At 64.4% G+C, this 27,752-nt stretch overlaps 2 protein-coding genes across 6 annotated transcripts; one reads left to right on the top strand and one right to left on the bottom strand.

Moving 5' to 3' along the window:
• Nucleotides 1-480: 480 nt before the first annotated feature.
• Nucleotides 481-12,614, top strand: ZDHHC8 (zDHHC palmitoyltransferase 8). Of its 3 annotated transcripts, none has more exons than XM_089323569.1 (11): nucleotides 481-727; nucleotides 5,120-5,241; nucleotides 5,453-5,610; nucleotides 5,706-5,878; nucleotides 6,067-6,169; nucleotides 6,499-6,590; nucleotides 6,747-6,867; nucleotides 7,042-7,162; nucleotides 7,257-7,366; nucleotides 8,004-9,037; nucleotides 11,707-12,614. In XM_089323569.1, the coding sequence occupies exons 1-11, from the start codon at nucleotides 624-626 to the stop codon at nucleotides 11,915-11,917; spliced, it is 2,349 nt and encodes a 782-aa protein (XP_089179695.1). In that variant the 5' UTR covers nucleotides 481-623; the 3' UTR covers nucleotides 11,918-12,614. The 3 variants fall into 3 exon arrangements, with proteins under 3 accessions (XP_089179695.1, XP_051693180.1, XP_051693182.1); XM_051837220.3 differs by having other exon boundaries at nucleotides 483-727; nucleotides 6,747-6,888; XM_051837222.3 differs by lacking the exon at nucleotides 11,707-12,614 and adding an exon at nucleotides 10,123-11,218 and having other exon boundaries at nucleotides 484-727; nucleotides 6,747-6,888.
• Nucleotides 12,615-13,160: 546 nt separating this feature from the next.
• CCDC188 (coiled-coil domain containing 188) lies at nucleotides 13,161-15,468 on the bottom strand. 3 transcript variants are annotated; one of them, XM_051837230.3, is made up of 9 exons: nucleotides 14,932-15,468; nucleotides 14,702-14,809; nucleotides 14,519-14,623; nucleotides 14,336-14,392; nucleotides 14,172-14,231; nucleotides 14,007-14,071; nucleotides 13,863-13,920; nucleotides 13,592-13,641; nucleotides 13,161-13,496 (listed from the first exon to the last, which is right to left on the bottom strand). In XM_051837230.3, exons 1-9 carry the CDS (start codon nucleotides 15,466-15,468, stop codon nucleotides 13,310-13,312), a joined length of 1,227 nt encoding a protein of 408 aa, XP_051693190.1. In that variant the 3' UTR covers nucleotides 13,161-13,309. The 3 variants fall into 3 exon arrangements, with proteins under 3 accessions (XP_051693190.1, XP_089179697.1, XP_089179696.1); XM_089323571.1 differs by having other exon boundaries at nucleotides 13,869-13,920; XM_089323570.1 differs by having other exon boundaries at nucleotides 13,869-13,920; nucleotides 14,519-14,809.
• Between the last annotated feature and the right edge of the window lie 12,284 nt (nucleotides 15,469-27,752).

Here is a 27,752-nt window from a genome sequence, read left to right as displayed (position 1 = left end):
CCACCCACACCTGCTTGTGTCCCAACCCGGGTGCAGCTTGGGCCAGGATGTGGAAAGACAAGTCCCCTGCCCTCCAGCTGCCTACTGGAGCCGGATGGGCTGGGGGCTGGGAGGCAGGCAGGGGTCAACAATCATAACCCCACACCCACCCCGACGACCCCAGCCGTGGGGGTGGGGGTGGGGGGCTCCGATGAGCGGCTCTGACCCTGTCCAGGGGCCCTGGGCCATTCGCCTGCCAGAGACCCCCACCGTCCTCCGGGAGGGGGCTAGGGAGCGGTCCACCCACTGGCCCCGGAGGTGACCCGCTGGCTGGGGCCGGCTCCTGGCCTTCACCCCGCCCCTGAGCGGGCAAGGCCGTGGGGGTGTTCGCCGCCCCCCAGCCGCGTCCTCGCCGCCCCGCCCCGCCGGCCTGCTGGCCCGGTCCACCTTAAGCGCGCGCTGACATCAGCGCGCCGCCGCCGCCCGGGGGGTGGGATTTCCTCCTCCGCCGCTGCCGCCGCCGCCGCCGCCGCCGCCGCGGGTCCTGCGCCGCGTCCAGCCCGCCCGCCCGCCCGTCCCCGGCCCGACCCGGCCGGCCCCGCCCGCCCGGCCCCGGGGAGGGATGCGGCGGCGCGGCGCCCAGGATGCCCCGCAGCCCCGGGACGCGCCTCAAACCCGCCAAGTACATCCCGGTGGCCACGGCCGCCGCGCTGCTGGTCGGTTCCAGCACCCTCTTCTTCGTGTTCACGTGAGTGTGCGCCGCCGCCGCCGCCGGCTCGGCGGGCACGGCCCCCGGGGCGGGGGAGGGGGCGAGGCGCGGGACACGGCCTGCAGCGGGGCGGGGGGAGGCAGGGGCAGGGGCGGGGCGCGGGGCCAGGTGCGCAGGGGGCGCCGGGGACAGGTGAGCCCCGCGCGCGCGCGCGCGCAGGGACGCTGGGCCCCTCACCACTGCGCCGGGCTGCCCAGGGTGTGGCTGCAGCCCTGTCCTCCCTGCCGGACTCACGAGGGACCGTGGGCTGCCCGGAGCCGCCAGTGTATGTGGCCGTGGGCGCCTCTTGGGTCCCCTCCCGGCTGCCTGCCCTGGGGCATCGCCAAGTAGTTCCCCGCGTAGGTGTGGCCTGGCCTGGCCTGGTTGCCATGGCCCCAGGGGAGACCTGGCCCCCCCCCACCTCCCCTAGGGTCTCAGAATGGGCTTTGGCCACCCCACTGAGCAAGGCTCCCAGGCCCGGCCGAACCGGGGCACAGACAAATATTTGGGCAGCAACCGTAGGGGGCTGGTGTGGTGCAGTACCAAGGACTGGTAAGCCTCAGGCTTCCAGGTCTTGGTGGGGGGCCTGGAGCACCCTGTGACAGCAGGGTCCCCCCACCCCAGGTGCCTCCAGGCTCGAATTCTTCACCCCAGACACATAGTGGCTTGCTGTAGACACGGCTGTCCCTCCAGGGTCACCGGGCCACCTCCTCGGGGCTCCAGGAGTGTCCCGTGGCATGGATCTCGGACCGTATATTCCCCCCCTACACACACATACACCTTTCAGAGGTTCCAGGCCGTGACACGGGCCAGGCAGCCAGAGCTACGGCCAGCCACCTGTTCTGAGAGTGAGCAATGCTGTGCCGAGTGGGCAGGAACCAGGTGGCAGCCCTGTCACACGTGGCTTTAAAAACAGGCCTGTGTGGACGGGCGTATTTCTGGTGCGAGCCAGCCCAGGCCGTGTTCCTGTCACTCACAGGCTGTCCCCACATTGGGGGCAGGCCTGGGGAGCCTGGGACAGGGACAGAGAAGGGGTAAGGGGGAAGTCACTGCATCTTCCTGTGACTGTAAAAGAGGTAAAGTGCGCTCCACAGCAAACTTGTGAAATGCAAGGGGAGAGGAAAAAATAAATAAGTTAATGAAATGGAAGCCACCCTCCCGCCACACCCAGAGATCCTCCGCGTCCTTTCTCTCTCCCTCAGCTGGCCTGCGAGGTGGCCACCGTCCCCAGGAACCTGGCGTTGGGCACTGAGGCTGTTCCCAAACCCTACACTCCGCCAGTTCTGGAAGCAAGGGGTTCTGGGCTCAGGGACGCGGGGGCTCTGGAAGGGTGGAGCTGTCCCTTTGGGGGGCAATGCCCTGGCCCGTGCCTGGCCCACGATGGCCTTGGCTGGCCCTACGCTGTGGCGTGTGGCAGGTGACGGGTCCCCCACGCCCCATGGATGCTGCCGCCTGGGCCAGGGAGGTCTCAGGTCCAGGCCCGGGAGTGACTCCTACCATGCAGTGTGCACTCAGGGCCTACCCCCAGCTCCTTGGATGCCCCCCGCGTCCCCTCTCTGAACTCAGGAAGAAACAAGAACGGGGCAAGTAGGGCTTATGCACCAGGTGGGCGGTGATTTCTGGGCTCCCGAATGATGGTCCCCAATGAGCTCTGAGCAGCTCCCTAAGGGAGGGGTGGGGAGTGGGGGGAACATGCAGGACCCTCCCCCTGGAAGGATGCTCCATGTGGGGACGTACCCCTCTGAGGATGGGGGTTGCATGTTGCAGGGGCAGCTTCTCAGAAGCCCTCTTCCTCCAGGAAGTCCTCCTGGTTTCTGGCAGGGTCTGGGTCCCAGAAGTCCTTCATACTGTGGTGTGATGCCAGGCTGGGCCAGGAGGGGTTAGGCCAGGCCTTGCACCCGTACCTCCTGCCACAGCCTACTCCTTGCGCCCCCACCCAGGCACTTCGCAGAATGACAAGGCTCTTGTGACGCCAGACCCTGGCAGCCACAGGGACCTCAGGCAAATACAGCCACCGACTGGGGCCTTGTGGAGAGAGGAGCCTGGGGTGGGAGCCATCTTAGGACTCGCTGCCCCCCTGGCCCTGTGGTTTCCCCAGGTATTGGTAAGAAGGGACTGGCATAGACGGGTGCCTTGGGCCCGGGCACCCCGGGAGGCCAGCGTGACTCCCAGACACCCGCGGTGTTAACCAAGAACTCGAAGTCAATGAAAACCTCTGAGTTAAAATTTTCCATTCCGCATTTAGCTGTGGCGGGACATTCTGCCCTTCAGCCACCCCCTCGCAGGGCGGGGTCTCCCCGCTGGCCTCCCCCTCCCCCCACCCCTGACCCAGGGCGAGAACTGGGGCCTCGACCCGGGTGGAGCCCACGGCGGTGGCACGTGTCCCGGCCCGTGGCCCTGATGCTGTCGGCAGGCGTGGGCTGGACCTGGAAGAGGGCCTCTGAGATGCCCCCCCCACCACACACACTCACACACACACTCACACACACACACACACTCACACACTCTCAGGTCCGCCCTTAGCACGCGGCGGCAGGGCTCAAGCCAGCCAGGAAGGGGTCAGGGGACAGTGTCGGCCCCTGCCCTGTCCACTGAAGGCCAGAAGCCACGCCCATGGCCCAGGGGCCTGTCTCTGTGGCGCCTGCCAGGGTGGGGCCACCCTAGGGTGCGCGTCAGACCTGGGAGGGTATCATCCCTGCAGGCCAGGAGGAGCCTCCCTCAGCCTGGAGTTCCGCTGGCCCCGCCCAGCAAGCTCATGGGTCCTTGTGTGTCCCTACATGTTACCACATGTCCTCATGTGTCCTGGAGCACTTGCCCTCTCCACGGCGAGGGTGTGTGGGAGGGGGAGCCCAGAGAGGCGGGGACAGGCCTGGGAGGGGGGAGAGGCAGCGGGAGGAGGAGCCACTGTCGGCACGTGTGTGATTGTGTGTGCCCATGTGTGCAGATCTGTGTCGCGTGCACGAGTGCGGGTGGCTATGTGTGAGTGTTGAGCCTGTGTGTCTTGCACACGGACGTTTTTGCGTGTGTACATTTCTGCATGAAGCATGTGGGTCGCTTTCCCTTAGTGGTGGCCGGGGCAGGGAGCAGAGGTGCCTCCTCTGGGGCTTGGAGGTGTGTGTGGGGGGGGCCGAGGCCGGAACCAGAGAACCCGCCCCACCCCACCCCCAAAACGCTTGCCACAGTCCACTAAAGCCCCCTTGGAAGCACACAGGCAGGTGCAGCGCTGCTGGGCATGGCAGGGTTTCCAAGAGCAAACCGGTCGCTGCCCTCACCCGGCCCTAGGCATCACCCCCCCACCCCCCGGCCTCTGCACGACCCACCTGGCCTGCAGGTGGCACTGGAGGCACGGGAAACACAGGCCGTGCAGCCCGCATACAAGTCCAAGGGGACTCCGCCTCTCCCCAGAGGGCTAGGGCTGTGAACCCCACAGCAGGTGGGGTGCTCCCTCGCCCCCACACATGAGCCCAGCACATGGTCACCTTGCTGGATGGCGTTGGGTTTTGCCTGCTGCCCGTACCCTGGGCGGGGATGAGGGGGCTTGGGAGGGAAAGGGGCCGCGGCAAGGTCCCCAGGCCGGGGCTGATGGAGGCCACCCAGCGGAGGAGAGCGCATGGCCGAGAGGCAGGGGTAGCTGCGGGCCTGGGCCCCGCCGAGGGTGCTGCGTGGGAAGCGGGAGCTTTAAATAGCCTCTCGCTTCCCTCTAAAAATAGTCTTGCTGCCATGGAGGTGGTTGCCGGGGCGGCGGGCTGGCTCCCGGCCACGGCAGGCGTGGGTGCACCCGCGTGGCCGGCGGGCACTGGGCACCCCGTTCCCCACGGTCAGGGCTGCGGTGGAGGCGGGGGGGGGGATTCCCCATGGGGCCCCTGACTCCACAGGGCTTGGGTACGGGGAGGTGAGTGGACAGCAGCCAGGTACGGGAGACGCCAGGGGAAGGTGGGGGTGGGGGTGCCAGGGGCCAGAATGGCTTCTGCAGGGCCTGTCGCAGGGGGACCTGTGGATCTCCAGGGAGGGGACCCAGTGAGGGCAGAGGCAGGCAGGTATGTAGGACCCTTCCTCAGGCCGGAGCCTGGAGTCTTGGAAGGCTTCCTGGAAGAGGGGGTGGCCTTGGAACCAGGTGCTTAGGGGCGGCAAGAGATGGGAGGGCTGAGGCCTCCATGTGTTTCTGTGGCCACCTGCAAAGCAGGTGATAAGTGGGCTGGGGAGGCTCTCCACACACCCCCATCTCCCTGGGGACAGGGCCCCTGCTGGACTGGCAACAGGTGGGGAGGGGCCTGGGGCTGGCCTGAACTGCCCTGGTGGGTTACCAGCCGCCCTCGCCGTTGTGGGCGCTGCCCTGGCACTGCCGCCCCCCTGCCCACCTACCCCGGCGTTCTGCCTGGCCGTTTCCTGCAGGTGCCCATGGCTGACGCGAGCCGTGTCCCCCGCTGTGCCCGTCTACAATGGCATCATCTTCCTCTTTGTCCTGGCCAACTTCAGCATGGCCACCTTCATGGACCCCGGCGTCTTCCCCCGAGGTAGGAGGCAGCTCACCTGCGCAGGTGCGCTGAAGCGTGAACGGCTGACGCAGGTGACAGCCTTGGGGTGCTCCTGGCCGGGGCGGGGCAGGGAGGGGAGAGCAGGGCAGAGCCTGCACGGGGCGGGGAGTGGAGGAGGGAGAGCAGCTCTCCCACTAAGGAAGTCCCCTTCTCGCTCCCCTGCCCCGGCGCACCTGCACCTGGCCCGCAGCGGATGAGGACGAGGACAAGGAGGACGACTTCCGGGCCCCCTTGTACAAGAACGTGGACGTGCGTGGCATCCAGGTCCGCCTAAAGTGGTGCGCCACGTGCCACTTCTACCGCCCGCCTCGCTGCTCCCATTGCAGCGTCTGCGACAACTGCGTGGAGGTGACGGCCCCGCCCCCTCGTGCGGCCCCGCCCCTGCGGCCCCAAGCCCCGCCCCGCCCCGCCCTGACCCCCCGCCGCGGTCCTCCCTCACGCAGGACTTCGATCACCACTGCCCCTGGGTCAACAATTGCATCGGCCGCCGCAACTACCGCTACTTCTTCCTGTTCCTGCTGTCGCTCAGCGCACACATGGTGGGCGTCGTGGCCTTTGGCCTCGTTTACGTGCTGAACCACGCGGAGGGTCTGGGCGCAGCCCACACCACCATCACGTATCCTTGCAGCCTGTGTGTGCGGGGGTGGGGGGTGGGGAGGCTCAAAGGGCCTCCTCCTCCTGGGTACGGGGTGTGGTGTGGGGAGAGGGATTGGTCCACTGGGCCCAACTGCTGGTCATGGTGGTGGTGGTGGGGTGGGGTTCTGCTGCAACCCGCCCCTGCGGGCGTTGGCCTTAACGGGCCAGCATGGCTGTCATGTGTGTGGCCGGCCTCTTCTTCATCCCCGTCATTGGCCTGACCGGCTTCCACGTGGTGCTGGTCACGCGGGGGCGCACCACCAACGAGCAGGTGCAAACCCCTGCAGGGCTGCGTGGGAGTCAGCGAGGCGGGGTTGGGGGCCAGGCGCCTGTGCAGTGGTGGTAGGAGGAGGCTCATCTGGTGCTTACATCCCTGGGTAGGGCTCAGGGAGCTGGGGCCACGCCTGCCCTGTCCCCTGTTCCCTCACTTCCTGCCCGTGGCTCACGTCCTGTCCAGGGTCCAGAAGAATCCATAGCTCCCCTCAGGGCCTGGTTGGGGTGCCTCCCACAGGGACCAGCCTCTGAGGATTTCCTAGCCATTCTGCCCACCCTGGCCTGGACCCTGGTGGCCAGGCTGGCTGAGGGCTCCCCTGTCCACAGGTGACCGGGAAGTTCCGTGGAGGCGTGAACCCCTTTACCCGAGGCTGCTACGGGAACGTGGAACACGTGCTTTGCAGCCCCCTGGCTCCCCGGTGAGGCCTGGCCTGGGTGGGTGGGAGGGTGGGAGGGGCTGTTTGCCGGGTGTGGGGTGGGGAGGCTGTGGACTCTCAGGCTGGTCCATTTCTGCTCTTGGCAGGTGGGGCTGGCCTTGCCCTTGGCCTGGCCGCTGACCCCTCTGCCTGGTGTAGGTATGTGGGGGAGCCGCCCCGGCTGCCGCTGTCCGTGAGCCTGAAGCCACCCTTCCTCCGGCCTGAGCTCCTGGACCGGGCCGCCCCGCTCAAGGTCAAGCTCAGTGATAATGGGCTGAAGGCAAGCCTGGGCCGCAGCAAGGTGGGAGCCCCGGGTGGGAGGCGGGCAGGTTGGAGGGAGGTGGAACGCAGGGAGAGCGGGCAGTTCTGGGCCCAGCGGCTCCAGGAAGGAATCCCCAGTTAAGCACCATCCCTCCTCCGAGCCCTACCCACCACTGACCCCGCCTTCTCCCAGTCCAAGGGCAGCTTGGACCGGCTGGACGAAAAGCCACTGGACCTGGGGCCTCCACTGCCCCCCAAGATGGAGAGCAGCACGTTCAGTGGGGACGTGAAGACCCCGCGCCCGGCCAGCGCCGGTGAGGTGGGGGGTGGCCACGCAGGGGTGGGGGCGTGGACTGACCCTCCTCCCCCACCGAGCTGACCCCCTTCTGACAGAGGCTGTCTCTCCAGAGAGTGCTCTGTCGGCACAGAGGACCAGCCCCCCGACGCCTGCCATGTACAAGTTTCGACCAGGCTTCCCCACGGGTCCCAAGACGCCCTTCTGCGGGCCTGGGGAACAGGTGAGACCAGCAAGCTCCAGGCCCTGCCCTCCGGGGAGAGGCCCCTCCCCTGGGTGAGGGCCCCGCCCCTGGGAGAGGCCAGCCCTGCCCCAGGAGAGGCTTGCCCCTGGCGTGGTGCAGCCAGGCCAGCCCCACCCTGGGGACGCCCTCGGGATCTCCCATTCCCTTCCTCACAACCAGTGGTGGCTGGAGCCTGGCAGCCACAAGGCCGCTGTCCTCCCTGGACTGCCCTGGCTGCCGTGGGGGACTGTGCTCAGGCCAAGCCAGGTTGCCTGAGGTTACTAGGGCTGCCTTTGGCCACTGAGCCCCGCTGTGGCTGTCTTGGTGGCCTCTGTGAGCTGGGGGTGGGGGTGGGAGGGATGTCCACAGTGGCCAGTTCCAGCCTCACTCTGTGGCCCCCACCCCACCACCCTTCCCTTGGGGGATGCTGATGGGGGTCTGGAGGATGCTGGCCACTGTGTGCCACCCCTGGCCCGGTCCGTGCTGGGTGACATATCAGCTGTGCCTACCTCAGCTGGGGTCCCTGGGATTGCAGTCTCTACGTGGACACGTAGCGCCTGGTGGTCCTAGGCCGAGAGGGTGGACTAGGTGTGTGTGTGTGTGTTGGTGGGGGTGACGCATGCTGATGACCCTGCAGGTCCCCGGCCCCGACTCCCTGACCCTGGGGGAGGACAGCCTGGACTTCGTGTCCGAGCCCAGCCTGGACCTGCCGGACTACGGCCCCGGCAGCCTGCACGCCGCCGCCTACCCGCCGTCCCCGCCGCTCAGCGCCACCGACGCCTTCTCGGGGGCACTGCGTTCCCTGAGCCTCAAGGCAGCAGGCAGCCGGCGGGGCGGAGACCACGTGGCCCTGCAGCCCCTGCGCTCCGACGGTGGGAACCCCGCGCCCCACCGCGGCCTCTTCGCCCCGCACGCGCTGCCCAACCGCAACGGCAGCCTGTCCTACGACAGCCTGCTGAACCCCGGGTCCCCTGGTGGGGGCGGGGGCGGCGGCGGTGGCCGCGCATGCCCTGCCCACCCCTCGGCGGGCGCGCCCGGCTACCGCTCGCCCTACCTGCACCCGGGAGCTGTGGGCGAGCCCCCGCGGCCTCCGTCCCGCAGCTTCAGCCCGGTGCTGGGACCCCGCCCGCGGGAGCCATCGCCCGTGCGCTACGACAACCTGTCAAGGACCATCATGGCCTCCATCCAGGAGCGCAAGGACAGGGAGGAGCGCGAGCGGCTGCTGCTTTCGCAGGCCGACTCGCTCTTCGGCGACTCGGGCGTCTATGACGCACCGAGCTCCTACAGCCTGCAGCAGGCCAGCGTGCTGTCTGACGGCCCTCGGGGCTTGGCGCTGCGCTACGGCTCCAGGGATGACCTGGTGGGCGGCCCGGGATTTGGCGGCGGCGGCGGCGGCGCCCGCAATCCCGCTCTGCAGACGTCGCTGTCCTCGCTGTCCAGCGCTGTGAGCCGGGCGCCGAGGACGTCCTCCTCCTCCCTCCAGGCTGACCAGGCCAACAACAACGCCCCAGGGCCCAGGCCAGGCAGCGGCTCCCACAGGTCGCCTGCCCGCCAGGGCCTGCCCTCCCCGCCTGGCACCCCCCGCTCCCCCTCCTATGCAGGCTCCAAAGCTGTCGCCTTCATCCACTCGGACCTCCCCTCGGAGCCCCCGCCCTCGCTGGCTGTGCAGAGGTGGGTGCTTGGAGGGGGTGGGCCGTCTCGGGCCATTCCTTGTGGCCTGTGGTTGCCTCCAGGGGGACGGGGTAGGGAGGGTGGGCTGCCTCCTGCGTCAAAGGCCCCCGGCCACCCTCCCTGAGCAGGGGCAGGGTGTGTACCCTGTGCCCAGTAGCTCCTGCACCACAGCTGGCACAGACCTAGCACGTGGGAAGGCCTGGGTTATGGTCAAGGTCAGGGCTAGACTGGCCCCTGGAGCAGAGACCACGTGGCAGTGCCGGCTCTCCTGCTAGCCGCGGGCCGTGACTTTCCCAAGTCTACTCACTGCATTTCCCAGGGGCCAGGGGGGCTCCGGGCTGCCACGTGGTCACCTGGTAGAAGCAAAACCTATTGCCCAGGGTGCCAGGGCCTGGCCCTCATGGGGCACTGGACCCTCTCAGGAAGCAGGGGCTCCCCTGCTTACAGACTGGGAGGTTGAGGCCTGGAGAGGCGCCCCCTCCCCGTCCCCCGCCACCGCAGTGGGTTGGTAGCTGAGGATTCTGGGCTGGCTGCCTCGCTGGGCACTAGGCAGTATCTTGATGCCACCCCATCCAGGTCTCGGCAGCCACCTATGAGACCCACATCCAGGCCGCTCAGCCCCAAGACGGCTGGGGCACGGCTGCTGCCCCCACACCCTGCAGGCCACCAGCGGGAGGCCATTCTGTACCCTCAGGGCCAGTCAGGGACATGTGGGTTTGATGGGTGGGGGTGAAGAGACTCTCACCCCCAGGGGTGTGTAAGTAATGTCGCTAGAAGTGCGGGTAGGAGGATAGGACCAGGCAAGGCCTGGGGACTCCATCATCCAGTGTCCACCTGGCCAGCCCTCTCTGTGGCCCGTGTCTGCTGGGGGGATGGACCGAGGGACCAAGGAGGGGCAAGGTGACTGTATTGTCATCTGTCCTGAGACAGCAGACCCTCAACCCCGGGCAGGGCTGTAGCAGCTCTGTGTCCCAATCCACGTGTCCATCCTGACCCCCGCCGTGTCCCCCATCCCCCACTCGCTGTCCTGTCCTGTGGTCCTGTGTTCACCGTGTGCGTGCCTGTGTCTGCTTCTGTTAATGCAGGGACCACCCTCAGTTGAAGACCCCCCCAAGTAAGCTTAACGGGCAGTCCCCGGGCTTGGCCCGGCTGGGGCCCACCGCCGGCCCCCCGGGGCCCTCCGCCAGCCCTGCCCGGCACACGCTGGTTAAGAAGGTGTCCGGCGTGGGTGGGACCACCTACGAGATCTCGGTGTGAGGACTGACTGCCACCCATCTGCCGTGTTTCCACGGGACAGCGGCCCTACCCCCTTCTCGGCCCCGCCCCCTCCAGTCCCCCAGGGAGAGGGGGCCGCCCAGCCTGGCGCGGCCGCAGCAGCAGGAGGGAGCACCCACGCCTCCAGAGTTGGTCCCCTCACCCTCTGCTCGTCTGGCCGGCCACTCATCTGCTCTGGGACAAGGCCCTCCCCGCCCCCGTGTGAGGCGGGGCTGGGGGCTGCCGGTCTGTGTCTCTGCGCCCTTGGCCAGGCTCAGCCCTGCCGCCCTGGCACCCACACACCCACCATCCTCCTCCTCCCGCAGGGCAGGCTGCCCCCTGCTTGCTCTCCCTGCAGGTGGGAGGGGGCCCCTAACACGTTGCCTTTCACAGACCCTGCTTGTGGCTTGGCCAAGGCCCATGCCCCTGCAGGGGGGTGGGGTAGAGTGCAGCCCTGGCCTGGTTCTGGGCTGCGACAGATGAGCTGGACAGCTGTGGCGGGGGTCCCGGCTCCGTGTGTCCCGTCTCACCCGGCCCGCGGGCCCTCGTCCCCATGTCCGTGTGCCGTGCCCCAGCTCGGATCGCCGCTGTCCCTTTCATCGAAGCCTTAACCTCATGCTTTACGCTCTTGTGGGAGGCGACAGGAGGCCGGGGAGTGGGGGTGGGGCGGGTGGAGGCACCTGCGATGCCACTTCAGGCAGTCCCCTCCCCAGCCGTCAGGCCCTCCCTGCCAAACTGGAGAATCCCCCCCCCCACAGACCCGTGGCGAGCACCCCGGGTGCGGGATGGGGGTGGGGTCAGTGCTTCCCCTGGCGTCAGGGACCCAAGATTAAGCACATGGCCACGTCCGCTTGCGTTGTGTCTGTTTTATGTTTTTATATCTACATCTATATATCTATAATTTTATTAAAAAAAGCAAAAGAGGCATCTGGAGCCTGTGCTTGAGCCAAGGCCAGGGCCGTGGCTGTAGGGCAGCAGGGCCCCGCCCCAGGGCAGGGGGGAGGCCAGGGGTCTGGCTCCAGGGCGGGCTGCAGCGGGCACAGGGTCGCGTGTTCCTCCGACTGGAGCCAAGTCACAGGCCTGGGAGGTGGGGGCTGTCAGAGGGTCCCTGTCCCGGCATGGGGGGGGGGCTGCCGTACTCCTGGCAATGACTGGGTGCCTTGGGTATAACCTGCCGGCTGGGGGGAGGTCCTTGTGGAAGGTTCCTGCATTTGCTGGTCTCTGCCTGCCAAATGAGCAGGAACCAGGGTGGGGAGGGTGGGGCTAAGGCAGCCTTGCAGGGGCGGGGGGCGGGGGCCGCAGCTCCCAGTGTGAGTGGCGTGGGGGGCTCCGAGGGCACGGATCCCACGGCGCTGCCTCATGCTGACTTCCACCTCTCTGATTCTCTCTCACTGACGCCCGCGGCCCGCCCGCAGGGGGTGGATCGGCACCTGCAGCCGTGGATGGGGGCGGCGTGGCCAGCCCAGGGTGACCCCTGGCCTGCACCTGTGCCACCTCGGCCGCCCCGAGGACCGCCCACCACTGCGGGCCCCCTGGAGCCCGGCCGAGGGGGCCCCCCCACGCGGGGCCACGTGCCGCCCGCACTCGGCCGCCTCTAGCCTTTTCCCCAGCCTCTTGGGGCCCTAGTGGGAAGCGCAGCCGGAGACCCCTGGCTGCTGTGGACCCCGGGACGGGGCTGGGGGTGGGCTGGAGGGCTCCCTCTGCTAGCCTGACTCCAGCCTGCTGGGGCCTGTGACCCCATGTCCAAGTGACCTCAGGAAGTTCCCCCACCTGCTGTGGGGCAGGGGTGTTCCCTAGCCACCCTCCACCCCTACCTGGGGCAGGGGGCCGGCTCTGGAGCTGCTGGAACCAGCACGGACCTTCACCCAGCCTCCCTGCCTCCTCTCTACCAAGCACTTTACAAAGCAGCCACTTACCTACCCACCCCGCCCAAGCCTAGGCCTCTGCAGGTTGGGCTGAGGTGGGCGGGTCTCAGGTTGCCCCCAGCACATCTCTGCACACCCTCACCCCATCCCGGCTCCCCTCACATGAACAGATGCCTTAACGCCTGGAGCTGCCCAGCCCCCTGAGCCCCGGACACCAGCCTGGCGGCCCTGCCCTGGTGCCGCCCCTGCCTCGGGAGCTGCAGCCCCCAGCCCCAGGGCCAGGGCCAGGTGGGGCCCCTCACCGGTGCAGGTCCCTGTACCAGGGCCCATCGGGCAGTGGCTCTGTCCCTCCCATCCGGGGATGGGGTGAGAGTGGCCACACGGCTAGTCCCCATGGACCTAAGGGTACTTCCTCCCAATTTGATTTCCCAAATAAAAATTTGGTGTTGACCTCCACAGCTCTGTCCGCACCCCGTGCTCTCTTCCAGACTGTGCCCCAAGAGTGCCAGGAGGCCAGCCTGGACAGAAGACCCTGGGTTGGGGAGGGGGGTGGCCGTGGTGGTGACTTGGCCTTGTGTGGGGGTGGGGTTCATGTGAGGGGTGGGTCAAGGGTCAGCAGATTCGAGGCTGAGAACTTGACCTCTCAGTGTCCTGGAAGGTCTGCTCCCCCCCCCACTCCAAGGGGAGGAGGGGTGTGAGGTTCCCGACCCCACCAGCTTTCAGTGGAGGCCCTGCAATGACAGCTTTAGGCTCAGGTCCGGCCCCACCCTTGGGAACCCAAGCTGGGGGGAGGCTCCACCCGGAGGGACCCCCGCCTTGGGCCCAGCGCGGGGTGGGGGGAGTGTCAGACCCACCGGCCCCGCCCCCGTCCCCATGGAAACCCCACTGCGCAGGGAGGGGGTCAAGTCCGAACCGCGGCCCCGCCCCCGTCTCCATGGAAACAAGCTCCCTAGGCCATGCATGTCACGACTCTATGTCCAGCCGCAGGCCCAGCCCTCAGGACAGAACCCGCCTCCACCCTTCTCCGCGGCTCCTGGCGGGGACGGTGCGTGGCGGCGGCGGTGCTGTGGGCAGGGGCCGGCACGGCCACAGGGCACCCGGGCCAGCGCCGGCCGCCTGGCCTCCTCCTCGCTGGGGCCGCGGGGCCTCCGGCCTAGAAGGGCAGGAAGTCGTCCACCTCGAGGCGCAGGAAGGGGCCCAGCAGGGCCCGGAGCTTCCAGACAGCGGCGCGGCTCAGCAGGGGCGGCACCAGCCCCTCGAAGGGCGCCGGGTCCACCACGTACACGTAGGCGGCGGTGCAGGCCAGCAGGGCGCCCAGCAGAAGCCTCAGGGCCAGCAGCCTGCGGGCGGTGGTGGTCAGGGGGCAGGGGGGCGCCCTTGGGGGATGCTCCCGGGGAGGGGGTGGGGACAGAGCTCAGCCCGCCAAGCCACCTACCAGAGCTGGCCCTTGAGGCCCTCGGAGCATCCCAGCGGGGGCCTCCCCTTCTGTGAGGGAGGGACACGGTGAGGCCCCCTCCTCGAGTTGGGGAAGGGGAGGGAGGAGGGTCCCTGGCTTGGGGGACCTTTGACGGGGATCAGGGATTCCATCGCTGCGGCCTCGCCCCGCCCCCACCCCTCCCGCAGGCAGCTGGCTCCTGGGGGCGGGGCTTCCACTGGTCCCACCCCGCCAGGTGGGTTCGGGTCTCCAGGTGAGGAGGGGCGCTCACCGCAGCGCACGCCAAGTTCTGCTCCTTCCTGGCCTGGGTGCGGCACTGGGCGCGCTCCCTGGGGGTGGGGCTGCAGTCACCACCACGCCCCCCCCGTGCCTCCCCCCCGTCCCACCTCCTGGCTTTGGTGCCGACTGCCCTCACCCTAGGATCTCCAGCTGGATGCCCTCCATCTGGTCCAGCACGCCCCGGATGTCTTTCTTGAGGTTCTGGGCACAGAGCAAGGCGCCGGGCACTCCCCGCCCTGTCCCCACCTTGCGCGCCCCGCCCACCCCCTCGCCCGCGGATGTCTCCCCTGGGAGGACCTACCAGGAGCCCGGTGGCCTGGTTGTTCAGAGCCATGTGCACCTCTGCCACGCCGTCCCACACCTGGGAGTCGGGGGTGGAGTGGGGTGGGGCCAGGGTCAGCCCGGTAGGAGTGGGGGTGGGGGGGTCTCCTAGCGCCGCCCCGCCCCCACCGGTCAAGCGAGCACCTCGGTGATGGCCATCTTTTTCCTCTCAAAGGACAGGCGGATCTGCTGCAGCTCGTTCTGGGGGAGGAACAGAGCGTGGCAGGGCCGGCCCTTCCCGCTGACCCCGGGGAGGGGGGAGGGAGCCACCTGCGCGGGCTGCCGGGCGGGCCCCGCCCCCTCCACAGCCCCGCCCCCGACGCCCACCTGGGACTGCTGCACGAAGGCCTCCTCCCCCCGGCACACCTCCTGCCGCAGCAGCTGCACAGGGGCCCTGTCCTCCGGAGGCCGGGCACTGGTGGACTCGGGGGGCTGTGAGAGAGGCCCCACGTCAGCCCCGGGGCGGCGGGCGGTGCCTGTGGCCCCGGAGGTGCGCTCACCGGCTCTTACCCAGGTCAGGGCAGTGCAGCTGGAATGCTCTGGGCACAGGGGCAGGAACGGCTGCCCGGGCCCCAGCAGGGCCCCCAGCTGCTCCCGGAGGTCCTGGTTTTGCCTTTTCTGGAGGGAGACGGGGCGGGGATGGGGAGGGGTGGGGAGGAGCAAGGCGGGAACTGGGTCGCGGTCACTCCTGCGGGAGGCGGCCGGGGGCGGGCTGCGGGGGCGGGCGGCTGGCGGCTCACCAGGCTCTGGTTCTCCTGCTGCAGCTGTAGGAAAGGCTGCTGTGCAGAACCCAGCGGTCGGCTGGGCAGCTGGGAGGGGGCTGCCCTGGGAGGGGCCGGGGCCCCACCCCCTGGCGGCAGGGTCGGGCAGGGGCAGGTGCAGGACCTGGGCGCCGCGCTGGGGCTCCCCCCCTGCCTGGGCGCCCCCTGCTCTGGCTCCGGGTGCAGGGGCCAGCCCCACCCCAGCCCCTCCTCCACTTCTTGGCTTGGCCCAGCTGGCTCTCTGGCCCGCTGCTGCTGAGTCTCTCCCTCACGGCTGGAGAGGAAGAGCCGGGGGTCCTCACCCCCCACCCTGGCTCCCCCGACTGCTGCCCCTGGGGCTGGGAACGGCCTGGTGCACTCCAGGGACTGAGTGGAGGGGAGAGGGACCAGGCAGGGCCACCTTACAAATCCCTGGCAGGGCTGCTCCAGGCATCCTCCGTGGCCGCTCGAGGCTGGGGCTGGGGGACACTGGGGGTGGGAGTGGCCGCAGGGGCCCAGGGTTTTCGGGCCCTCCATGCCTCCCTGTGACCCCTTCCTGACCCCAGGTCCAGGCTCTGGCCCTGGCCCGCCTGCCACCCTCTTACTGAGGACACTGTGGGTGTGGAGCAGGCTCTCAGGGCTGCCCCCCCAGGTCACAGTCACAAAGGCCTGGGTGCCAGCCGCGGAGGTCACAATGGGCCAAGGTCCCAGGCCCTCCACGCCCCGCCCGCCCCGCAGCTGGAGCACGTTGTGGCAACCACAGACAGGCGTGGAGGAAGCATCTCCTCTCTGCCTCTTCGGTTCCCCTGGACCCCAGCTGCCTCTCATCATGCCCGGTCCCTTCCCTGACTCCACACCTCTGTGGGCTTAGCAGGTCAAGCCGCCGCCTGTAGCGCCGGCATCCCATATAAATGCTGCTCCACTCTGATCCAGCTTCCTGCTGATGTGCCCAAGAAAGCGGCAGAAGATGGGCCAAGCACTTGGGCCCCTGCACCCATGTGGGAGACCTGGATGGAGCTCCTGGCTCCTGGCTTTGACCTGGCCCAGGCTTGGCTATTGTGGCCATCTGGGGAGTGAACCAGAGGATGGAAGACCTCTCTCTCTCTCTCTGCCTCTCCCTCTCTCTGTAAGTCTGTCTTTCTGATCAAATAAATCAAATCTCTTTCAAAAATGTATTTGAGAGACAAAAAGACAAAGATCTCCTATGTGATGGTTCACTCTCCAAATGCCTGCAATAGCCAAGGCTGGGCCAGGCTGGAGCCAGGAGCTTCATCCGGGTCTCCCATGTGGGTGGTGGCAGAGGCCCAAACATCTAGGGCATCTTCCACTGCTTTCTCAGGCGCATTAGCAGGGAGCTGGATGGGTAGTGGAGCAGCCGGGACTTGAACTGGAGGCCACACGGGATGCCAGTGTAGCCGGCAATGGCTTAACCCACTGCACCACAATGCCGGGCCCCCTTTAACCATTTATTGAACAGTTATTTTCATGTCAGGTCCTATGGGTACAATTATTGTGTTCTTTTAAAAAATATTTAGTTGAAAGGAAGAGATAGAGGGCGAGAGGGAAAAGGAAAGAGAGAGAGAGAGAGAGAGAGAGAGAGAAAGTTCCCATCTGCTGGTTCACTTCCCAGATGGCTGACCCCAGGAGCTGGGCCCCCATCCAGGTCTCCCGCGTGGGTGATGAGCCCAGGAGCACTTGATCCTGCCTCCCTGGATCCATGTTAGCAGGAAGCTGGGTCAGAGCTTGAACCCAGGACCCAGGCATTATTATGGAACGGGATGCAGCTGTCCCAAGCAGTGGCTTACGTGCAACACACACCCCCCATATTACACCATTGTATAAGCAACAGAGAATTGTCATATACACAGGCGGTCCCGAGACCAATCCCCCGTGGACGCCAAAGCACGAATGTGCCAGCGTGGTGAACCAGAAGCCTTGTCTGAGGGCTTCCTTCCAGCGAAAGCACCCTCGAACCTGGCTCTCTCCCCTGCCTGACATCCACCAGAGCCAGAGGCCTCCAGACCCGAGAGACTCCTGCTTTTCCACTCCCCTGTAACTGCTTCCACTTTGAAAGCAAAAGCAGGCCGGCGCCGCGGCTCACTAGGCTAATCCTCCACCTGTGGCGCCGGCACACCAGGTTCTAGTCCCAGTCGGGGTGCCGGATTCTATCCTGGTTACCTCTCTTCCAGGCCAGCTCTCTGCTGTGGCCCGGGAGTGCAGTGGAGGATGGCCCAGGTCCCTGGGTGCTGCACCCACATGGGAGACCGGGAGGAAGCACCTGGCTTCTGGCTTTGGATCATCGCAGTGCGCCGGCCGTGGCGGCCATTAGTGGGTGAACCAACAGAAAAGGAAGACCTTTCTCTCTGTCTGTCTCTCTCACTGTCCACTCTGCCTGTCAAAAAAAAAAAAAAAAAAAAAAAGGCAAACACTGGCCGGCGCTGTGGCTGTGGGGTGTTGGGTTAAGCCGTTGTGGGCGATGCTGGCATCCAATATGGGTGCCGGTTGGAGTCCTGGCTGCTCCACTTCCAATCCAGCTCCCTGCTAATGTGCTTAGGAAAGTCCTTGGGCCCCAGAAGAAGCTCCTGGCTCCTGGCTTCTGCCTGGCTTAACCCTGCCTGTTGCAGCCATCTAGGGAGTGAACCAGTGGATGGAAGACCTCTCTCCTTGTAACTCTGCCTTTCAAATAAATAAATCTTTAAAAAAATTAAAAAGAGCAAAACCGGGGTATGGGGCTTGTGGCCCAGTGACTTGGCTGTGGGCCAGGAGATTGAGTTTCTGGGGCTCTGGCTGGGTTTGCCCCCTTTTTCCAAGCAACTAGGGCCTGGCTGGGCCAAGCCCCTCTCTGACAGCCTCTGGAGCCTCCCTCCCAGAGGAGGGGGCCCACAGCCCACCCCTGGCACCCCAAGGCTCTAGGGAGCAGGGAGGGACCTGGGTCCTCATGAGGCAGGAGTGGCCCTGTGGGAAGCACTTGCCGGGGTGTCTCCTGAGCAGCCTCTAGGGACGTCTGTTGTGGGTGCACTGTCCTGGGAACAGTGGGGGGAACTGAGAGTGAGCAGGTTGAGGATCCAGGGCAGTGGGCGGCCCGCAGGGTGGAACCTGGGAGACACACAGCCACCACGCGATGTGCTGGGCCCAGACCCAGCAGCGGTGTGTGGCCGTCAGCCAAGGGACTCAGGGGCTTTGTGCCTCAGTTTCCTCATCTATAAAAAGAGGATGGGGCAGTGTTTGGAACAGCAGTTAAGACTCTGTGTCCCATATGGGAGTGCCTGAGTCCCACCTTCTACCTTTTTTTTTTTTTTAAAGATTTATTTATTTGAAAGGCAGCATTATACAGAGGCAGAGGCAAAGAGAGAGAGAGAGAGAGAGAGAGAGAGAGAGGTCTTCCATCCACTGGTTCACTCCTCAGTTGGCTGAAACAGCCGCAGCTGGGCCCATCCGAAGCCAGGAGCTGGGAGCTTCTTCCAGGTCTCCCACGTGGGTACAGGAGCCCAAGCACTTGGTCCATCTTCCACTGCTTTCCCAGGCCACAGCAGAGAGCTGGATTGGAAGTGCAGCAGCTGAGACTTGAAACTGGCGCCCATGTGGGCTGCTGACCCTGCAGGTGGAGGCTTAGCCCACCACGCCACAGCGCCGGCCCTGTGACTGCTTCTTAGTTAAAATTCCTTCTGCCTTCCCTGCTCTTGTTCAAGCTCCCGCAGCCAGACCTGGGGTTGTTCAGACTGACCTTGTGTGTCCTTTCCATTTCTCTGCCTGTCTCGTTACTTGTGGATAGATTTCCTTGACTGCTCGCACACACACGCACTCTCTGTCTCTCACATGGGGAGGGGGGAGCTTCAAAAAGTGCAAGCAAAAATGTGTATCGTGAAAGGCCCAATGTGTGGATTTTTCAATGTTTTGCACCTAAACAAGCTTACCTTTTAATTCTGTACTTCCAAAGTTTTGATTTTTTAGCATTGAATTCTTTTTTTTTAAGATTTATTTATTTGTAAGTCAGAGTTACACAGAGAGAGGAGAGGCAGAGAGAGAGAGAGAGAGAGAGAGAGAGAGAAAGAGAGGTCTTCCATCCACTGGTTCACTCCCCAATTGGTCACAATGGCCAGAGCTGCGCCGATCCGAAGCCAGGAGCCGGGAGCTTCTTCCGGGTCTCCCACGTGGGTGCAGGGGCCCAATGACTTGGGCCATCTTCCACTGCTTTCCCAGGCCACAGCAGAGAGCTGGATCGGAAGTGGAGCAGCCAGGACTCTAACTGGCACCCATATGGGATGCCAGTGCTTCAGGCCAGGGCATTAACCCACTGTGCCACAGCACTGCCCCCCCTTTTAAGTACTCTTGTATGTTTTTAAAAATCTTTACTTTGAGAGCCAGCAGTCACAGCTTTTATCTCCAGGAAGTCTGGGGTGGGCCCCTCTTCACAGAGCCGCTGTGTTTGGGTGAAGCAGGCTTGGAGGAGGGGGAGTCATTGACTTCCTGCCTTTCTCCTCTTCTCCTTCTCCTTCCCCTCCCTGTCTGCTTTGTCTTGCTTTGCTTTTCCGAGGGTGAGGGGGCAGAGAAACAGAGATAGATAGGGAGAACCCATCCCCTGGTTCACTCTCCCACAACAGCCAGGGCCAGGCCAGGCTGGGATGAAGCCAGGAGCTTCATCCAGGTCTCCCACGCGGGCGGCAGGTGCACAAGCACTTGGGCCATCTGCCGCTGCTTTTCCCAGGCGCATCAGCAGAGAGCTGCATTGGAAGTGCAGCAGCCGGGACTCAGACCGGTGCTCTGGCAGGATGCCGGCTGCATTGCAAACCGAGGTGTAACCCTGTGCCCTGTGCTCTGTGACCAGCTTCTTGGCGCCCTATTTTCTGAGCCTACTTACGAGGGAGGCGGGAGTGAGAAGTTGGGCCAGGGGAGGGAGGGAGGCCGCCTGCTTCCCGGGGGTGTCCACCCTGCAGTTCTGAGGTCTAGGGTAGGAGCAGGGCCGAGGGTTTGCCCGGTGGGGGTTCCTGACCCTAGTAATGGGGGTGAACCCCAAAAGCTAGCCCGGATGTCCCTCCCAACTTGTTCTGTGAACTCAGCCGCACTTCCGGTCTCAGGAAATTAGGCTGCAGGTGGCTTCTGTCCTGCTCTGCCACCTGGGGGCAAAGAGCAGGGCCCCCCAGGGGTGGGGTCTGCACTGTCCACGCAGGAGAGGGGCTGAATCTGTCCTGGGCCAGAACCCATGGCCACACAGGCGGAACATGGCCAGCCAGACATGTTGGGAGGGAGGAGCAGCTGTGGCTCTTGTTGCTAGGCAGCACGCCTCCATGGACGCCTGTTGCCATGGCAACCGCTTCCTGCCCGTGTTGCCATGACGCCCAGATGGCCTTGGGGAGGCCCCAGCAGAGCTGCGAGGAAGCCCCGGCCCCTCCTTATATGAGGGGAGGAAGAGGAAGAGGAGGAGAGGTAGGGGGCGGGGGTGGGGCTGGCCACCAGCATGGAGACCTGAGCCTGGCCACATCCCGGAGTGGGGGGCGCTATGCCCAATATTTCCCGTGACTTTGACATTCAATGTCTTCAGCTCATTTCTCAGGCCAGGAGCAGGCCTTGAGTGGACCGAAATTGGGGTCACTGGGCAGGCCACATCTGTACCCCTCCCCCAGGCTCCTGGCCCTGACTCCCCCAGGCTGCACATCAGGGAGACTCCCTCCCCACTCACCAGTACCCCCCGAGCTCAGTCTGCCTGGAGGGTGGGAGTCCTGGGGCTCTACAGGCTCCCGTGGAGCTGCCCTGGCACGGGCAGTGCCCTCTCTTCCCCCAACCCCCTGCCAAGAGCTTCAGCCCAGCCCCGCCCCTGCACCCCGTCCCAGGGCCCGGGGCCTCAGCACACCTTAGCTCTGAGTCTGTAGGGGTTAAGCCACTGCCAGTGACGCCAGCATCCTGCATGAACACGGCTGCACTTGGATCCAGCTCCCTGCTAATGCACCTGGAAAAGCAATAGAAGATGGCCCAAGGATTCAGGCCACCCACGAGGAGACCCAAGTGGAATTTCAGGCTCCTGGGTTCAGCCCTGGCCATTTGTGGTCTTTTGGGGAGTGAACCAGCAGATGGAAGATCTCTCTCTCTCTCTCTCTCTCTCTCTCTCTCTCTCTGACTCCGTCTTCCAAATAAATACATACTCTTTTAAAATGACAATAAAAAAAGATACAGGTGGCCCTGGCTGGGGCCCAGGGATCTCCAAGGGTGGTCTTGGGTCTCCCAGAAGCCCTCAGACTTACAGCAGGAGGATGGGCTCCTTGGGGGCCATGCGAAGGATGGGGTGGCCTGTGGAGTGACCCCGGGCAGGGCGGGGACAGTTGGACTGCCAGTCCCTGTGAGTGGATGGACGTCTGCTGTGGGAGCCAGCCAGCTTCCCTAGCCCTCCCCAGCTTGCGGGGACAGAGCACGGAGCTAAGTTTCAGGTCCTGGAATGGGGTGGTGGTTGGTGCGGGCGAAGGGGCAGCCCCGGGGACTCCCCCACCCCTGCCCTGGGCACGGCATAGCTGGCAGCTCCTGGCTGCAGGCCCAGTGGCAAGCCATTTGTCTCTGCCTCCCAAGTGACTCTCTGGACATCCACTGCTCACATTTTTTATTTAAGAATCAGAGAGATCATAAGAATGTCAGGGGAAATCCTCTTACAGATGACACAGCCTCAATAAATCACCATCAACCGGAGCGTCAAAGGCTCCCTGCCCTCCGCGGTGACCAGGGGTTAGCTGGAAATGCCCACCCCTGCCTGGACCCTCCCCACAGAAGACCCCACCCAAGCCCTGCTCAGTTCCCCACCTGCGTCCCCGGGTGCCCATGTACCCCTCCAAGCTAGCCTGCTCTAGTGCCTGATGGTCAGGGTCAGGTCACTTTGCCAGGTCCCACAGTGCAGGTTGGCTCTCTGTGCCCTGGTAACAGACACCTTGGGTCCAATGAGAGCCTCAAGGGCGGGCACCTGCCACTCTATCTACCTGAACCAGTAAAAATGCGGGCAGGAGCAGCGGGTGCATTTATGAAATCCACCACCAGATGGCGCCGTGATCATGAGGACGGGCTGGCTAAAATGGGGTGGCCCTTGGGCCAGGCAGGGTTAGGGGCAACCTCACTTGGGAATTTCAGAGAGACCCTCTCCCCACTGTTGGCTCCTGGAACCAACACCAGCGCTGTCCAGGGTCCCTCACCTGCTCCTTCCCAAGGGACTGGACTCCCATCTGGGCCGTCGCGTCTGGGGGCAGTGGGTGGGACTTAGGGCCATGGGAGGAAGCTTGTCCCCAGCATAGGCCAGTGTGTGGGGACCCCTGTGGCCTAAGGTGGTGATGCCTTAGCTATTCCAGAGAGCTTTTCGCCCCGCCACGACCCCCACCCCAGCAGCTGCTGAACAATGGCACTGGCAGCTCTCGTGGGCAGGTGCATCTCCCTCCACCCCAGCCAAGCTTCACCCAAGTGTCACCACCCCTGCCGGGCATTCTTGTGAATAAGGCCAGAGTGGTCGACCAGGGGTGATGTTATGCTCTCGCCGATGCGCTGTGAGCAGGCTTGCCGCCGCTGTGCAGAGTGGGCGGGGCTGGGGGGGGAGATGGTTAATTTATCTGGGGAACTGGGCGCAAGTTATAAAAATGGTAATTTCTTGGAGATCCAATTATGTGTCTTCCTTGTAACCCTCGGTAATCAAGGAAACGATTTGTAGAGAGAGACTGTGGGATGAGACTGGTCCTGGGTTGGCGGGGCGGGGGGGGGGAGGGTGGTGGCTGCTGGGGCTGGCTGGGGTGGGGGGGAAGTGTGGACCGGGAGAGCTGGGCTGCTGCCCCCACCTCCGGCCCCCACGGCTTCAGTTTTCCTACCTGTGGGTAGACCCAAGTCTGGAGCTCTACCAGCCTGTTGGGACGTAGGGGACTTCTGAGGGTGGTGCCTGTCCCTGTCCCCACCCACCCCCGCTCCCCACCCAGCATGCCCGGTGTGGGGACTGGTCTCTGCAGAGCAGGGAGCAGACCGGGGCTCCTTGTGGGCTGTGCAGCTAATTCTCTCCTCAACACACACACCCAGTGATGCCTTGCTTCCGAATAGCATCTTCACGATGAACCACCCTGGCAGCCAGCAGCACCAGGTGATCAGGGAGAAGGTTTTATGGCCCCGTGGGTGAGACTGAACTTGCATCCAAAGTGAATTTCCAAGATTGGATTTTCCTCCTTGGCAAACACAGTGTGGTTCCCACTAATTGCAACGGCAGCTCCTTGGAACTCATCACCCATTCAGGGCCCTGAGGGGGTGCTGAGCCCGTACAATCTCCACACCCCCTCTGCCAGTAGCGTTGGGGCTGGGTCAGCTCCAGGGCCCTAAGCTCAGCAGAGCGGGAGTGGTTCTGGGGGAGGCTCAGAGAGGTGCAGGATTTGCCTGGGGGTCACACAGCGGGTGAGCAAGAGAGTCAGTGAGTGAGGGTCTGGGATGCCCTGGAAGAGATGTGACTATGTTGAGGACCCCATGATACCCCACCCCCACAGCCACTGCCTTGGTGACAGCAGGGGCGTGCACCTCTTTGGGGTCCCAGGGCAGGGTGATCCCACCCTACTCCCTGCACCAGGCCCTGCAAAGCCATCCCACCTGCCACTCTGCACCTGATGGGAGGGGACAGTGCCCAGAGTAATTACCTTCGATTCACTTGCAGTAAATACGAGGCTATTTCCCCTTTCCAATAATTGAACTTATTTATTTTTAACTAAGATGAAATGTTCCCCGTGAGCTCAAGATGTAGTGACTGTCGGTCACAGCTCGCCTCGTCCTGCCTCTGGGGACCACCCGCCCTGCGGGGAAGGGGTGGGTGGCTCGGAGGTGGGGCAGAGACACTGCTCGTCTGGGAAGTTCTGTGGCTTGGAGATTCAGATTTCATTATCACCACTGTCACTGTGAACACGACCATCACCTCCCTGTCAACACCTCCATCACCTCCGTCACCTCCGTCACCTCCTCCTCCATCACCACCTCCACCTCCATCACCTCCACCTCCATCACCTCCTCCACCTCCACCTCCATCACCACCTCCATCACCTCCACCTCCATCACCCCCACCTCCATCACCACCTCCACCTCCATCACCACCTCCACCTCCTCCATCACCTCCACCTCCATCATCTCCACCTCCATCACCACCTCCACCTCCATCACCTCCACCTCCATCACCTCCACCTCCATCACCTCCACCTCCATCACCCCCACCTCCATCACCACCTCCACCTCCATCACCACCTCCACCTCCATCACCACCTCCACCTCCATCACCTCCACCTCCATCACCTCCACCTCCATCACCCCCACCTCCATCACCACCTCCACCTCCATCACCACCTCTACCTCCATCACCTCCACCTCCATCACCTCCACCTCCATCACCCCCACCTCCATCACCACCTCCACCTCCATCACCACCTCCACCTCCATCACCTCCACCTCCATCACCTCCACCTCCATCACAACCACCACCTCCGTCACCTCCACCTCCATCACCTCCACCTCCACCTCCATCACCACCTCCACCTCCATCACCACCTCCACCTCCACCTCCGTCACCCCTACCTCCATCACCTCCACCTCCATCACCTCCACCTCTACCTCCATCACCTCCACCTCCATCACCACCTCCACCTCCATCACCTCCACCTCCACCTCCATCACCTCCACCTCCATCACCACCTCCACCTCCATCACCACCTCCATCACCTCCACCTCCATCACCTCCACCTCCATCACCTCCACCTCTACCTCCATCACCTCCACCTCCATCACCACCTCCACCTCCATCACCTCTACCTCCATCACCTCCACCTCCACCTCCATCACCTCCACCTCCATCACCACCTCCACCTCCATCACCACCTCCATCACCTCCAACTCCACCTCCATCACCACCTCCACATCCAGCTTCAACTCCAGCACCTCCTCTTCTGTCACCCCCACCTCCATCACCTCCAATGTCAACACCTCCATCACCTCCGTCATCTCCACCTCCATCACCACCTCCATCTCCATCACCTCCACCTCTACCACCCTCAACTCCACCTCCAGCACTACAGTCAGGGCTGCTATTCCATCATCACCACCATCCCTAACACTGTGGTGGCATCGCTGGGCACTCATCTCCGGTCTGACACGGGTACGCGTGGAGTGGACATGGTGGAGAGGCAGGAGGGGCAGGCTGGGCCACTCTTGAAAGACTTGTGCCCTCAAATGGCCACAACACGTGGACAATGTCCTTCAACACCAACTCCAATTTAGTCGGTCAAGCTGGGGTGGTGGGGAGGGCTTGCTCCTGCCAGGCAGCCTGGGCAGGGAGAGACCCTGAGCAGGTGCATCTCCCCTCTCTCGCATTTTATTGTTAACCATTAACAACCTTCAATCCCGGTGACATTCCCGATGGCCAGGTAATTAATACGAGAACAGGTAATAATTACTCAAAGATTAATAACGGCACTTAATGGTTTTCAGAATAATCGTGACGAGAAAGTGAAATCAAACCCATCAGGGCTTCTGATGACCTGCCTGCTGCGGGCACCTTGGTGCTGGGGCCGTGGAATCTTCTGGGCTGGACACCAGCACTGTTCTCCCCCTTTTCCCAGGCCCGCCTCCTACACCTGGAGCCCTAACATGCATGCTCAGAGAGGCAGTGCCTTTGCCCAGTCCTGGGCCAGGTGGGCGGAGCCTACCTCGCTCACTCCCTGTCCCTTTAGGCTTTTGCGGGGACTGCTATAGGGTTAGCTCAGGAGTATTTTGTTATGTTTCTGGGATCTAGCCCTGCGCTGCCTCCGATCCCCCAGTTCTTACTAAAGTGTGAGCAGTTGCTTTGTGCTGCCCCACTCCTCCAGGCAGTGTGTTGATCAGTGCAGAGCCTCCGCCTGCAGGGGGAGGAAGAGGGCCATTCTAGAAGCAAACCTGGACACTGGGAGGCTGGACCTCCGGACCTGCTGTCCGTCTCGTGAGCCAAACTTTTTCTGGTGACCTCCTACCTGGCCTGACTCAGTGTCTCAGAGCCACCCCGTCCTTCTCTGGGGCCGCTGCTGCGGAGCAGACTGGCTGTGCACACGGAGGCTGGGGGCTGTGCCCAGTGCCCAGCCTGCAAAGCCCAGAGGGCAGTAAGCAAGCTGGTCGGAAGTGAGACCCTGAGCCACCTCCCGCTGGTAAGGGATACACGTGCCCCGATGGTGGTCACCACCTGGCCATCATCATGGGAGTAACAGTGGGGGTGGGGTGGGTTGTGCACCATGGCTGCTCGGGCAGGCTGGCTGAGAACTTGGCATTTTCCAAGTTCATGGAGGGTGGTGGCTGTGGGGGGGAGAGGACCCTCCTGTCACAGCAGGCTGTGGCCAGGGCAGGTGCCACCCCTGCACCAGTCTGTTTCAAGGTCACACCTGGAGGAGTAGACTGATGCCTGGAAGGGTCAAAGCTGTATTGGGTCCCCAAGGGCCAGTGCTGGGGGCTAGGGAACCCTTGTCTTTCTCCCTCCTCCCTGGCCTCTGTCCAGATCCCTCCTGACCCCTGGCCTAGGTCAAGGGCAAGGCCAGCTGCAGTGTTAGTGCTGCCTAGTTCCCTGGGGGCAGGGGCTCCAAGGCCATCAGCGGATCTGGGTCGCTGAGTGTTGCTCATCAAGGCTCCCCCAGTGAGGCCCCGCCCACCTCAGCAGGTGCAAGCCAAACCACTTGTGAGCTCCCAGCAGTGCTGGGGAGTCCTCTTCCACCTGCCCACCCTCCCTGCCACCCCCCTCACTGCTCCCCACCCCCACATCCCCAGCCCACCGCCCCCTATGCTCCCACCCGCTTTCATTCTGGCTGACGGTGTCCGTGGGGGGGCTGGGGGCTGGGACACAATCACAGGGCTGGGCCGGGGCAGGGCGGGCAGAGGCAAAGGCTTCCTGGGCAGCTGGGAGGTCCCAGGCCCTGTTCTGCAAGTGGGACCGCTCACCTCCCTTCCCAGCCTCAGTTTCCCCATCTGCAGAGTGGGTTGGGATCAGGGTGCTGAGGTCTCTGTCACCGAGGGTCCTTGGGGCTTGGTCAGTGGCTGGGGCCAAGCTGGAGGGCCCCTGGGGGCTATGACAATGCTTTTGAGTCCCTGCCCCTGGCCTGGATACCCCCCAGGTGGTCGCAGCCTTGGCACCCAGAGGTCGTCCCAGGCAGTCCCTCCCCAGGGCTCAGCACCCCACCCCCACCCTCCCTGTCCCCAGGGCCTTGGGTGAAATGGTGAGTGAGAGGACAGCAAGTTTGGCCACCTCATTAACAATGCACCCCTGAGCTCCGGCTGGTGGGGCTGGGGAGAGCGGGGGTCTCCAAGAGCAAGGGGGGCTGGGTGGGAGGAGGTGTGTGTGAGGGCAGGTGGGCGGTTGGGGCAGGAACAGGGTCTCTTGGCAGCAGCATCAGAAGCTTTGGGAGGGGCCTGGCGCTGTGGTGTACTACATTAAGCCTCCGCCTGTGGCACCGGCTTCCCATATGGAGGCTGGCTCGAGACCCGACTGCTCCACTTCCAACCCAGCTCCCTGCTAATGCACCTGGGAAAGCAGCAGAAGATGGCCCAAGTGCTTGGGCCCCTGTAGCTACGTGGGTGACCTGGATGAAGCTCCTGCCTCCTGGCTTTGGATCGGTGCAGTTCTGACCATTGCGGCCATTTGGGGAGTGAACCAGCGGATGGAAGATCTCTCTCCATGTTTCTCTCTCCCTCTCTCGGTCTGTAACTCTGCCTCTCAAATAAATTTAAAGAAGAAGAGAAAATAGCCCATAGGGACCGAGTAGGGTTGGGGCAGGGAATCCACAGGTGCCCTACTCATCCACTGTGGCTGGTGGAGCTCAGGATTGGGGGCC

Source organism: Oryctolagus cuniculus, chromosome 21 (assembly GCF_051225735.1).
Source record: "Oryctolagus cuniculus isolate XC-2025 breed Fujian yellow rabbit chromosome 21, ASM5122573v1, whole genome shotgun sequence".
Classification (NCBI taxonomy): domain Eukaryota; kingdom Metazoa; phylum Chordata; class Mammalia; order Lagomorpha; family Leporidae; genus Oryctolagus; species Oryctolagus cuniculus.
The sequence above is the reverse complement of the archived record's forward strand: the minus strand, read 5'-3'. Positions and strand labels throughout refer to the sequence as shown.